This window comes from Salmo salar, chromosome 27 (assembly GCF_965601325.2).
Source record: "Salmo salar chromosome 27, fSalSal1, whole genome shotgun sequence".
Taxonomy (NCBI): Eukaryota; Metazoa; Chordata; class Actinopteri; order Salmoniformes; family Salmonidae; genus Salmo; species Salmo salar.
Genome location: NC_138317.1, coordinates 5,425,694 through 5,437,949, shown reverse-complemented (window position 1 = coordinate 5,437,949; position 12,256 = coordinate 5,425,694). Strand labels below are relative to the sequence as shown.

The following is a 12,256-nucleotide window of genomic DNA, read 5'->3' as shown; positions in this document are numbered from 1 at the left end:
CTGCAAGTGTTATTCCCTCCAGTTTGTCGAGTCCACAGATATGGTAGAAGTGGCACAGATATGCATTTTCATCAGAATGGTATTTGACAACATGAGTACAAAGGAGGAACTACTTGCCATTTTGCCACTGAAAGGACATACAAGGGGTGAACATATTTTTCAAGATTTTATGGAGATTGCCAACAAATTCAAACTTTTGTAAGCTTGTCTCCATTACTACCAATGGGGCACCCGCTGTGGTAGGCCGCATTAGTAGGTTCGTTGCATTGTGCAAACGGAATGATTCTTTCCCGGACTTTGTTAGTTATCGCTGCGTAATTCATCAGCAAGCTTTGTGCGGGAAGATGTTAACCTGTTATGGCTAGGGGGCAGTATTTTCACGGCTGGATAAAAAACCTACCCGATTTAATCTGGTTACTACTCCTGCCCAGTAACTAGAATATGCATATAATTATTGGCTTTGGATAGAAAACACTCCAAAGTTTCTGAAACTGTTTGAATGGTGTCTGTGAGTATAACAGAACTCAAATGGCAGGTCAAAACCTGAGAGATTCCTTTACAGGAAGTGGCCTGTCTGACCATTTCTTGAACTTCTTTGCCATCTCTATCTTTTACAAAGGATCTCTGCTCTAACGTGACACTTCCTACGTCTTCCATGGGCGCTCAGAGCCCGGGAAAAACCTGAATGTCGTCATCCCAGCCCCAGGCTGAAACACATTATCGCCTTTCTCAAGTGGCCGATCAAGGGACTGTGGGCTTAGGCGCGTGCCCTAGCCGCCCCCGTCTTTGTGATTTTTCCTCTGTTTGCCAAAAAGGAGATAATATTATTATTTTAAACAGCGGTTGACATGCTTCGAAGTACGGTAATGGAATATTTAGAATTTTTTGGTCACGAATTGCGCCATGCGTGCGACCCTGATTTACCATTTCGGATAGTGTCTGGGACGCATGAACAAAACGCCGCTATTCGGATATAACGATGGATTATTTTGGATCAAACCAACATTTGTTATTGAAGTAGCAGTCCTGGGAGTGCATTCTGACGAAGACAACAAAAGGTAATCAAACTTTTATAATAGTAAATCTGATTTTGGTGAAGGCTAAACTTGCCGGGTGTCTAAATAGCTAGCCCGTGATGGCTGGGCTATGTACTTAGAATATTGCAAAATGTGCTTTCACCAAAAAGCTATTTTAAAATCGGACATATCGAGTGCATAGAGGAGTTCTGTATCTATAATTCTTAAAATAATTGTTATGCTTTTTGTGAACGTTTATCGTGAGTAATTTAGTAAATTGTTAGCAAATTCCCCGGAAGTTTGCGGAGGGTATGCTAGTTCTGAACGTCACATGGTAATGTAAAAAGCTGTTTTTTGATATAAATATGAACTTGATTGAACAAAACATGCATGTATTGTATAACATAATGTCCTAGGTGTGTCATCTGATGAAGATCATCAAAGGTTAGTGCTGCATTTAGCTGTCTTCTGGGTTTTTGTGACATTATATGCTAGCTTGAAAAATGGGTGTCTGATTATTTCTGGCTTGGTACTCTGCTGACATAATCTAATGTTTTGCTTTCGCTGTAAAGCCTTTTTGAAATCGGACAGTGTGGTTAGATAAAGGAGAGTCTTGTCTTTAAAATGCTGTGAAATAGTCATATGTTTGAAAAATTGAAATTTTTGTATTTTTGAGGAATTTGTAATTCGCGCCACGCCTATCATTGGATATTGGAGCAGGTGTTCCGCTAGCGGAACGTCTAGATGTAAGAGGTTAAACATTAAAGAGGTGATAGATGTTGCAATGGACATTGTGTGTTCTATTCGAGCAAGAAGCCTACAGCGGAGGCTATTTCGTGCTCACTTAGAAGAAACTGAAGCGGAGCACACAGACCTGTTGCTGCACACGAATGTGCAGTGGCTGAGCCAAGGTACATTTCTAGGGAGATTCAGTGAGTTGTTCCCTGAAGTTGAGGAGTTTCTCAAGGTCTCCAAACATGCAGAATATGTACATCTAGAGGACACACTCCTGGATTGAGCTTCTCACTGACCTAACTTACATGCTTAATGAATTGAATGTAGTGCTGCAAGGAAAAGGCAAACATGTAATCGACATGATCAACTCTGTGAACACTTTTAAATGCAAACTACAACTGCTCACAAGAAAGCTGCAACGTAAGGACCTGCACTTCTTTCAACACATTATTTCAGAACTTGAACGTCAGGGCAAGGATACAGCACAGCTTGACAGTGCACGTTACGTGGAGCAAGTCCAGAGCATCTTATCGGAGTTTGGCAGTCTTTTCACTGACGTTGCATCATTTGAGCCTATTGCCACTTATATATGCTTTCCGTTTGGCACAGACATAATTGTGGAAGTCATTGCCTCCAAAATGGGATCACTTTTTCAGTTGGACACAACTATAGCAGAAACTGAAATTGTCACCCCGTCGAAATGACATTCAGCTGAAATCCAGGGCAACCACTGAGATGAAGGAAGAGTTCTGGGAGCTACTGCTAGAGGAGAAGTATGCCAACATAAGAAGACGTGCTCTCAACTTATCAGCCCTTTTTGGATCAACCTACCTCTGTGAATCTGCATTTTCTCACATGAAGATAATAAAGTCCAAGTACAGATCTATTATGACTGATGACCACCTTGTGGCCTGCATGAGACTTGCAACAAGCTGCTACAGCCCTGACTATGAAAAACTACTTGCCTCCACCCATTGCCAAAAGTCACACTAAGGTAGGAAATTAAATGAGTTGCACTTATTTGTGGAAAACATGTTATTGGTCCACATTATATTTGGGTATCAAATAGGTATCATAGCAGCAGGTCCATACTCAGTGGTGTGTTGCGTTTCATACATTTTGTTGGTTGGTTTAGATTTAGAGACTGGTAGATCTCTTCAGGCTGGCAAATAAAACATTTGATCTCACGTCAAAGATGGTTGGGCACACCTGGTCTATAGGGAGGAGGTGAGGGCACTCAGAGTGTGGTGTCAGGAAAACAACCTCTCACTCAACATCAACAAAACAAAGGAGATGATAGTGAACTTCAGGAAACAGCAGAGGGAGCACCCCCTATCCACATCGACGGGACAGCAGTGGAGAAGGTGAAAAGTTTTAAGTTCCTTGGCATACACATCACAGACAAACTGAAATGGTCAACCCACAACAGCGCCTCTTCAACCATAGGAGGCTGAAGAAATTTGGCTAGTCACCTAAAACCCTCACAAACGTTTACAGATGCACAATTGAGAGCATCCCGTCGGGCTGTATCACCGCCTGGTACGGCAACTGCACCGCCCACAACCACAGGGCTCTCTAGAGGGTGGTGCAGTCTGCACAACACATCACCGGGGGCAAACTACATGCCCTTTAGGATACCTACAGCACACAATGTCACAGGAAGGTCAAAAAGATCATCAAGGACAACAACCACCCGAGCCACTGCCTGTTCACCCCACTACCATCAAGAAGGTGAGGTCAGTACAGATGCATCACAGCAGGGACTGAGAGACTGAAAAATAGCTTCTATCTCAAGGCCATCAGACTGTTAAGGCTTGTCATGTTGTTGTATGATAAGACGCTATCCATGGTGCTGAAAGCAGCATCGAAAGTTGTCTTTCTGTCCAAGCGATTGCGTAGTTTATTCACTAGGGGGCGGAAACTCCATAAATTGTAAAAGTTCCATTCTTGAGGAATGCGCTGAAAAGGCTGGAGAGACACAATCGTGACTGGATATTAGATGTAGCCTAATGTCAACAAGGAATGCTGTTGATATTAATAATGTTTTAATCCGACAGAACTCACCAGTGTTGTTTAAGAACTGTGTCATGGGAAGGAGAGGTGAATGTGCCAACATTTGAAGTGAATAGAACACACGAATGCATGTGAAGATGTACACCTGCTTAAGGTAACATGATAGCTAAGAAATACATGACGGCTGTAGTGTCAGGCTCCTGGAAGTCTTTGTATTTGACCATGTCTTTACCAGGATAGTAAACTAGGACATGATGCTTTGATTGCTTTTCTACCATGATGATATAAGTTAGAACCCGCCGGTCCACTATTAGCAGCGAGTGAATTCCAAGCTGGGCGTGTTTTTGCGCTCCTTTTAGCCCAGTTGACGATCCCGTGTAGTTCACACTGCAAAGTCGGCACTTGTTGAAAGTGGATGAAGTCCAGCTTCGATAGTGCCCGTGGTCCCTTCGCCACATACTAAGCATCTACTCTGACACATATTTGACATTTCGCTGACGTTTTTTTTATCAATCTATTTATTTGGAAAATTATGGATTTCTATCAAATAACCACATTTTACGCGGTCCTCACATGTGTATGGGATTTACCATGTTTTCAGTCATTTACTATTTTCCTTCCGTCTGCCTCAAAGAGCAGCAAGGTGCCGAAAGTATTTGATGGACTAGAGGCAAAATATTTCAAAGATATGTACTCATCCTCATCATCATCATCATCAAATGAACGGCATTACAAGGGTGGGCTCAAAGATTCAATTGAACCACACGACTACATGCTTTCAATTTATAAGACTTTCTCTACAGCCGAAAAATTGGGGCTAAACGCAAGTTTCCTTCGGTCGTCAAAAGCAGCTAACACTATAGCAAGTTTTGTGGACATCGGACAAGGTATGTAAAACCATTTAAGACACGTTTAAAATAGCAGTTTCCATTTTTTATGTTTCTCTCATCCACTCACCATGCTGTAGCCTAGTAAATGTGTTATGAATGTCTGTGTAACGTAGCCACATTCCTGACTGTATATATCAGTCATGTTTTATCTCTTGTGAATAAAAAATCCCAAAATGTACAATCAATATACAAGATTGAACTAATCCTCCATGTAATGCTAAGATACTCATATTTACAGCCTATTATATTATAGGTGGACTGTTTTGAAATTGCCAGTGTGATTTTCATAAACTGAAGATAAACAATGGGGAAAAAATCCTATTGCATGAAAGTAATCTCTTTAAAGAATGCTCTCCCCCGAAAATGTATCTGACAGCAATTATTTAATGCCTTTCACAGATGACCTCCCACTCTCCCCTTTGCGAAGACAGCAGTATCTGTTTGACGTCTCAACCCTCTCAGACAGAGCCGAGGTGCTGGGGGCTGAGCTGAGGATATACACCAAAGTGTCTGGGAATTTCAGGATGTCGGAAATGGAGCCAGTGGACATTCAGCTACTCTCCTGCCGCTCTCAGCAGCTGCTGGATTCCAGAACGTTGGATCTTCAGGAGTCCCATCGGCCCAGATGGGAGGTGTTAGATGTGTGGGAAATATTTAAGGACAGGGATCACCTCACACTGGGGAGCCAGTTCTGTCTGGAGGTCAAGGCCATGCTGGACAACCCTGAGAGGGAGCTTGACTTGCATCATCTGGGCTTTCACAGAAATGGTCGCTCACAACAAAAGAAGGCCATTTTAGTGGTGTTCACCAGGTCCAAGAAGAGACAGACCCTTTTCAGTGAAAGGAGAGAAGGAAGGACATTGATTGGCCCTGGGGAAAAGGGGAAAGACAGAGGCCCTCGTTCTAGTTCCAAAGCCAGCCGGAGACGCAGGACTGCTATATTGAAGAATCGCCACGGGAAGAGGAATGGCAACAAGTCAAAATCGAGATGCAGCAAGAAGCCGTTGCGTGTGAACTTCAGAGAGTTGGGCTGGGACGATTGGATCATCGCTCCTCTGGATTACGAGGCGTACCACTGTGAGGGCGTGTGTGACTTTCCTCTGAGGTCACATCTAGAGCCCACAAACCATGCCATCATACAGACCCTTATGAATTCGATGAACCCCAGCAACATGCCTCCTAGCTGCTGTGCCCCGTCCAAACTCAGCCCTATCAGTATTCTCTACATCGACTCAGGAAATAATGTGGTGTATAAGCAGTATGAGGATATGGTGGTTGAGTCGTGTGGTTGTAGGTAATGCCTTTTTGGAAAGACTGTGTTTTGAGTGGGAATGCAATGTGATCATCAGGGCCTATCTGGTGTGAAGGCAATACTTTAAGCTACCTGATTGGTTGCATCCCAAATGGCACCCTATTCGCTATGTAGTGCACTACTTTTGATCCATGGGTCTCTGGTCAAAAGTAGAGCACTATATAGGCAATAGGGTGTCATTTGGGACGTAGCTGAACAGAGAGCACTGTCTAATATTGTAAAATGGTGTGGTGGGATTAATAATCACCTGCCCCAAACTAAGCCATGTTCATTTCTTCTTCCCTGGTCTGGTTCTCAGTTTAAGCCTGGCAAGCGAGGCTACTTCGTCCCTGAACCCTGTCACATGTTTTTATTTACCAATTAACGGGAGGGACACTTCTAAACACCCAGCAAATGACTGAAAATAAAAATGTGTCATATCAATGTAAAAACATCATTCAAAAGCAGAAGTCCTTTCATAGCTCCTTGGCTTGGCCTTTGACTCGAGAGGATGCTTGAGTGCTACTCAGAATGTAAAGCCTTATTGAGTTGCAACGTCTGTGTAATTCAAGTGCACTTCCACCAAAAATGCCCCCAGGCTGAGCCTACTTAGCCAAGGCACCCTATTGGCACCCTATTCCCTACTTAGCTACATAGTGTAGTGCACACAATATATAGGGAATTGGGTGTCATTTGGGACGTAGTCATGTTGTGGTTAGATACAAGATGATAAAATAATGCCCATGGGCCTTTTCATGTAATGCACTGAGATTCATATTACCATATGTAAGTACTTGATATGGAAATTATAATTTATGTTCTATCAATAAGTTATTTTTGTTGTTGGAGTTTGCTGTCAGGGTTTAATACCTATCATGTTTTGGTCCTGTACAAGATTGTACATGAACAACAACTTTGAAGGCTTAACAAAGCCTTCATAAACCATGTATAGATGCTTCAGAACTTATTTATTAATAAGAAAATTCATACTATTTAAAAGGTAACGTACAGTATGGGGTTTGTAAAGCATCTATGAAGACCTTATAAATTATGGTTTCAGAAAGTCTTAAAAGTTGTTGTTAAAGAGGGACCATATTTCAAAACTTTAAAGATTGTATTTTGTAAACCTTATGGTGTAGATTTAAACAAGCAAAGAATGAGGGAGCCTTAACTGTTAAAACAGGAAATGATTACCAGTCAGAAAAAAGACCCCTGTGTTTTTGCATTGATATACTGCTCCATAGTTTATAGACCTGTTACAGCCTGTTTTAGAATATTTTACAGTAATCTTTATTGGATTTTGTATTTTACTTTCTATTTTCTACTGGAACTCAAAACCAATTTATTTAATATTCTCTAACAAGTTTAAAACAGAAGGTACATTTACAAATGTTTATTGGTGATACTGTCCTGACACTGTGTCAAAAAACTAATGAGGTCTAATTATTATTCAAATACAATTATAAGAAAATACATGACAAATTAATGATAACAACAATCAATTAAATTATTTAACCAAATCATCTATTCCTTTTTTTACCTGTTAAGGTTACATGTTTTGTATAATAGTATATTAAATTATGTTTTGTATGATGTATTTTGATTATATTTTCCAAAATATGTGTATCATTGCGGTTTGAACTGATTTGCATTACTCGATTGTGCAGTGTCACTATAGTCCAATGGCGGTCGGTGAGGTTTAAGATGAGGGAGGACGATTATTTTCTTTATGAGCATGGCTTTATTTTTAATACAGCAAATTGGATGACTGTTATTCATATTCCAATCACCCAGCTCAATGTAACAGTGATAGGTTTAGGCTATTACATGATACAAAAATGTTCACTGTACCCATCATGAGTTTGCTACAATCTAGCCGATGAATGAAAGTTTACCACATAGATGCACAGGTCGATTAATCAAGGAGACAGACAGTGATACATTCAATCTAGCTGATCAAGGGTGTAATCCTTAGTCCGACAGTTGCAAACAAGAGTTTCTATTGGACCAATTCAGGAATGTTTATCCCCGTTTTGTTCCGTTTGCTTAAGTTTCAAAAACGTTTTTCAACAGAATCGGCGGAATGAATACACCCCTGATCACACGCAAACAAAGTTCACTTTCATAACACCCACATACAAACAGCATGATCATTTGGCTCAATATAAAATTCCTTCATGTATCTATGCGCTCTCCTCCTCACACCTTTTCCCTTCGCTTGTAGACTTCCATGGACAAAACTTTAGCTGTCTGTGACCAAGCAAAAAACCTTTCCAAGCCAAACCTTCATATCATAACCGCCAACCGCTACACACAGCCTACCTACATCGCCGAAGCTACTAGAACTAACACATTAGTAAACCCGCTACAATCATGCAGTACAGTGTACAGTCAGCAAGCAGTTTAGTGGTTACACTGGCGAGCCCCAGTTGCAATACATTTATAAAATCAAAAGCTTACCTTACATTTACATTACATTTAAGTCATTTAGCAGACGCTCTTATCCAGAGCGACTTACAAAATGGTGCATTCACCTTATGATATCCAGTGGAACAACCACTTTACAATAGTGCATCTAAATATTTTAAGGGGGGGGGGGGGGGGGGGGGTTAGAAGGATTACTTTATCCTATCCTAGGTATTCCTTAAAGAGGTGGGGTTTCAGGTGTCTCCGGAAGGTGGTGATTGACTCCGCTGTCCTGGCGTCGTGAGGGAGCTTGTTCCACCATTGGGGTGCCAGAGCAGCGAGCAGTTTTGACTGGGCTGAGCGGGAACTGTGCTTCCTCAGAGGTAGGGGGGCCAGCAGGCCAGTGGTGGATGAACGCAGTGCCCTTGTTTGGGTGTAGGGCCTGATCAGAGCCTGAAGGTATGGAGGTGCCGTTCCCTTCACAGCTCCGTAGGCAATCACCATGGTCTTGTAGCGGATGCGAGCTTCAACTGGAAGCCAGTGGAGAGAGCGGAGGAGCGGGGTGACGTGAGAGAACTTGGGAAGGTTGAACACCAGACGGGCTGCGGCATTCTGGATGAGTTGTAGGGGTTTAATGGCACAGGCAGGGAGCCCAGCCAACAGCGAGTTGCAGTAATCCAGACGGGAGATGACAAGTGCCTGGATTAGGACCTGCGCCGCTTCCTGTGTGAGGCAGGGTCGTACTCTGCGAATGTTGTAGAGCATGAACCTACAGGATCGGGTCACCGCCTTGATGTTAGTGGAGAACGACAGGGTGTTGTCCAGGATCACGCCAAGGTTCTTAGCACTCTGGGAGGAGGACACAAGGGAGTTGTCAACCATGATGGCGAGATCATGGAACGGGCAGTCCTTCCCCGGGAGGAAGAGCAGCTCCGTCTTGCCGAGGTTCAGCTATAGCTGGTGATCCGTCATCCACACTGATATGTCTGACAGACATGCAGAGATGCGATTCGCCGCCTGGTTATCAGAAGGGGGAAAGGAGAAGATTAATTGTGTGTCGTCTGCATAGCAATGATAGGAGAGACCATGTGAGGATATGACAGAGCCAAGTGACTTGGTGTATAGCGAGAATAGGAGAGGGCGTAGAACAGAGCCCTGGGGGACACCAGTGGTGAGAGCGCATGGTGCGGAGACAGATTCTCGCCACGCCACCTGGTAGGAGCGACCTGTCAGGTAGGACGCAATCCAAGCGTGGGCCGCGCCGGAGATGCCCAACTCGGAGAGGGTGGAGAGGAGGATCTGATGGTTCACAGTATCAAAGGCAGCAGATAGGTCTAGAAGTATGAGAGCAGAGGAGAGAGAGTTAGCTTTAGCAGTGCGGAGAGCCTCCGTGACACAGAGAAGAGCAGTCTCAGTTGAATGCCCAGTCTTGAAACCTGACTGATTAGGATCAAGAAGGTCATTCTGAGAGAGATAGCAGGAGAGCTGGCCAAGGACGGCACGTTCAAGAGTTTTGGAGAGAAAGGAAAGAAGGGATACTGGTCTGTAGTTGTTGACATCGGAGGGATCGAGTGTAGGTTTTTTCAGAAGGGGTGCAACTCTCGCTCTCTTGAAGACGGAAGGGACGTAGCCAGCGGTCAAGGATGAGTTGATGAGCGAGGTGAGGAAGGGGAGAAGGTCTCCGGAAATGGTCTGACTTGGAAGAGTTCCAGTGTTGGATAGCCATAGCCAGCCAGCAATCATAGCCTCCCTCTCTGTTTGAGCCGGGTGTTTGAGTAGGCTAAACTAGCTAGCTGCATTTGCTAGCTAAGTGAAAGTAAAAACAAACAAAAAATATATCTCTTGCTTCTTCTTCATTTTGGTGTTCATTTTGGTGTTCGTGTCTGTGGGACCCATTTTCAATGTTTACTTAAAGAAAAGTAATACAATTAATTATTTTTTCAACCTGAGACTCATTGGCCTTGACTCATTTTCTATGAAGAACATGTAAAATAACACATTTTCATTGTGTGCACACTGTGCACCCCCCTACACATTTATATTACATATGTGGTGTTTGGGTCCACTGTACCCGAGGGTAATAAAAGTGTGGAAAAGTGTGTGTAGGTGAAAACAAGTAAAACTTTAACAAAAAGGTTTGCTGTGTGCCTTCACTCTGTCTTCATCCTCCCTGGGCCTGCTGTTTCAACATAGCACCAAGACCCTGTCTGTCTCCCTGCCTGTCTCCCGCTTTTCTCGCACTCTTTACCCTTTGTAGTGTGTGAAACTACACAATGTCTTACAGGAACCTGCACAATGTTATTACAATATATTATTTCGATACATTATTTTTGATACATTGTAAAAAATGCAGTATTTTCCCACACTCTACTCCAGCCAGATGCAAATTGGGGGATGGACACAACAAATAAATAGCTTTGCATGTGTGGCTCCTTACCACAATCAATCAGTGTGGCAAAAATATTCTCTGCTCAGAGGGCCTTAGAAATAATTTTACGAATATGAAGATCATGTCTCTGTCAATTCAGAGTCTGACAGTAAGTTGGAAGAAAAGGATGAGATTGACCTTCAGCCAGCCCCAGGACCAGCCCGTCAGCAACCAGCTAATCAGCAGCCTGCAGGAGGAGAAATATGGTCTTCTTGCCCAAGGAATGAGCCAGCCTGCATGGCTGCTAATGTGATAAGGATGCAACCAGGACGCGGATGGCGGTTACACATGTGCAGGACATAAAGGCTTCTTTTTAACTGTTCAACCTCTTGCTCAGCTGTGCACCGGGGCCTCCCACTCCTCTTTCTATTCTGGTTAGAGCCAGTTTGCGCTGTTTTGTGAAGGGAGTAGTACACAGTTTTGTACGAGATCTTCAGTTTCTTGGCAATTTCTCGCATAGAATAGCCTTCATGTCTCAGAAGAGTTTCAGAAGAAAGTTCTTTGTTTCTGGCCATTTTGAGCCTGTAATCGAACCCACAAATGCTGATGCTCCAGATACTCAATTAGTCTAATGAAGGCCAGTTTTATTGCTTCTTTAATCAGAACAACAGTTTTCAGCTGTGTTAACATAATTGCAAAAGTCAAATCAAATCAAAGTTTATTTGTCACGTGCGCCGAATACAACAGGTATAATAGACCTTACAGTGAAATGCTTACTTACTAACCAACAGTGCAAAAAAGGTATTAGGTGAACAATAGGTAAGTAAAGAAATAAAAACAACAGTAAAAAGACAGTGAAAAATAACAGTAGCGAGGCTATATACAGTAGCAAGGCTATCAAAATAGCGAGGCTATATATAGACACTCAATAACACTGGTTAGTCGGGCTGATTGAGGTAGTATGTACATGTAGATATGGTTAAAGTGACTATGCATATATGATGAACAGAGAGTAGCAGTAGTGTAAAAGAGGGGTTGGTGGGTGGTGGGTGGTGGGTGGCGGGACACAATGCAGATAGCCTGGTTAGCCAATGTGCGGGAGCACTGGTTGGTCGGGCCAATTGAGGTAGTATGTACATTAATGTATATTTAAAGTGACTATGCATATATGATAAACAGAGAGTAGCAGCAGTGTAAAAGATGGGTTGGGAGGGGGGGGGGGGCACAATACAAATAGTCCGGGTAGCCATTTGATTACCTGTTCAGGAGTCTTATGGCTTGGGTGTAAAAACTGTTGAGAAGCCTTTTTGTCCTAGAGTTGGCACTCCGGTACAGCTTGCCATGCGGTAGTAGAGAGAACAGTCTCGTGTGGCTGGGGTCTATTTGCACTCTGACACCGCCTTGTGTAGAGGTCCTGGATGGCAGGCTGCTTAGCCCCAGTGATGTACTGGGCCGTACACATTACCCTCTGTAGTGCCTTGCGGTCGGAGGCCGAGCAATTGCTGTACCAGGCAGTGATGCAACCAGTCAGGATACT

The 12,256-nt window shown here is 43.2% G+C and overlaps 1 protein-coding gene across 1 annotated transcript; it reads left to right on the top strand.

The window, feature by feature from the left end:
* Positions 1-1,715: 1,715 nt before the first annotated feature.
* On the top strand, positions 1,716-7,460 carry gdf6b (growth differentiation factor 6b). Its single transcript, XM_014177002.3, has 2 exons — positions 1,716-4,651; positions 5,054-7,460. Exons 1-2 carry the CDS (start codon positions 4,297-4,299, stop codon positions 5,950-5,952), a joined length of 1,254 nt encoding a protein of 417 aa, XP_014032477.1. The 5' UTR covers positions 1,716-4,296; the 3' UTR covers positions 5,953-7,460.
* Positions 7,461-12,256: the final 4,796 nt, after the last annotated feature.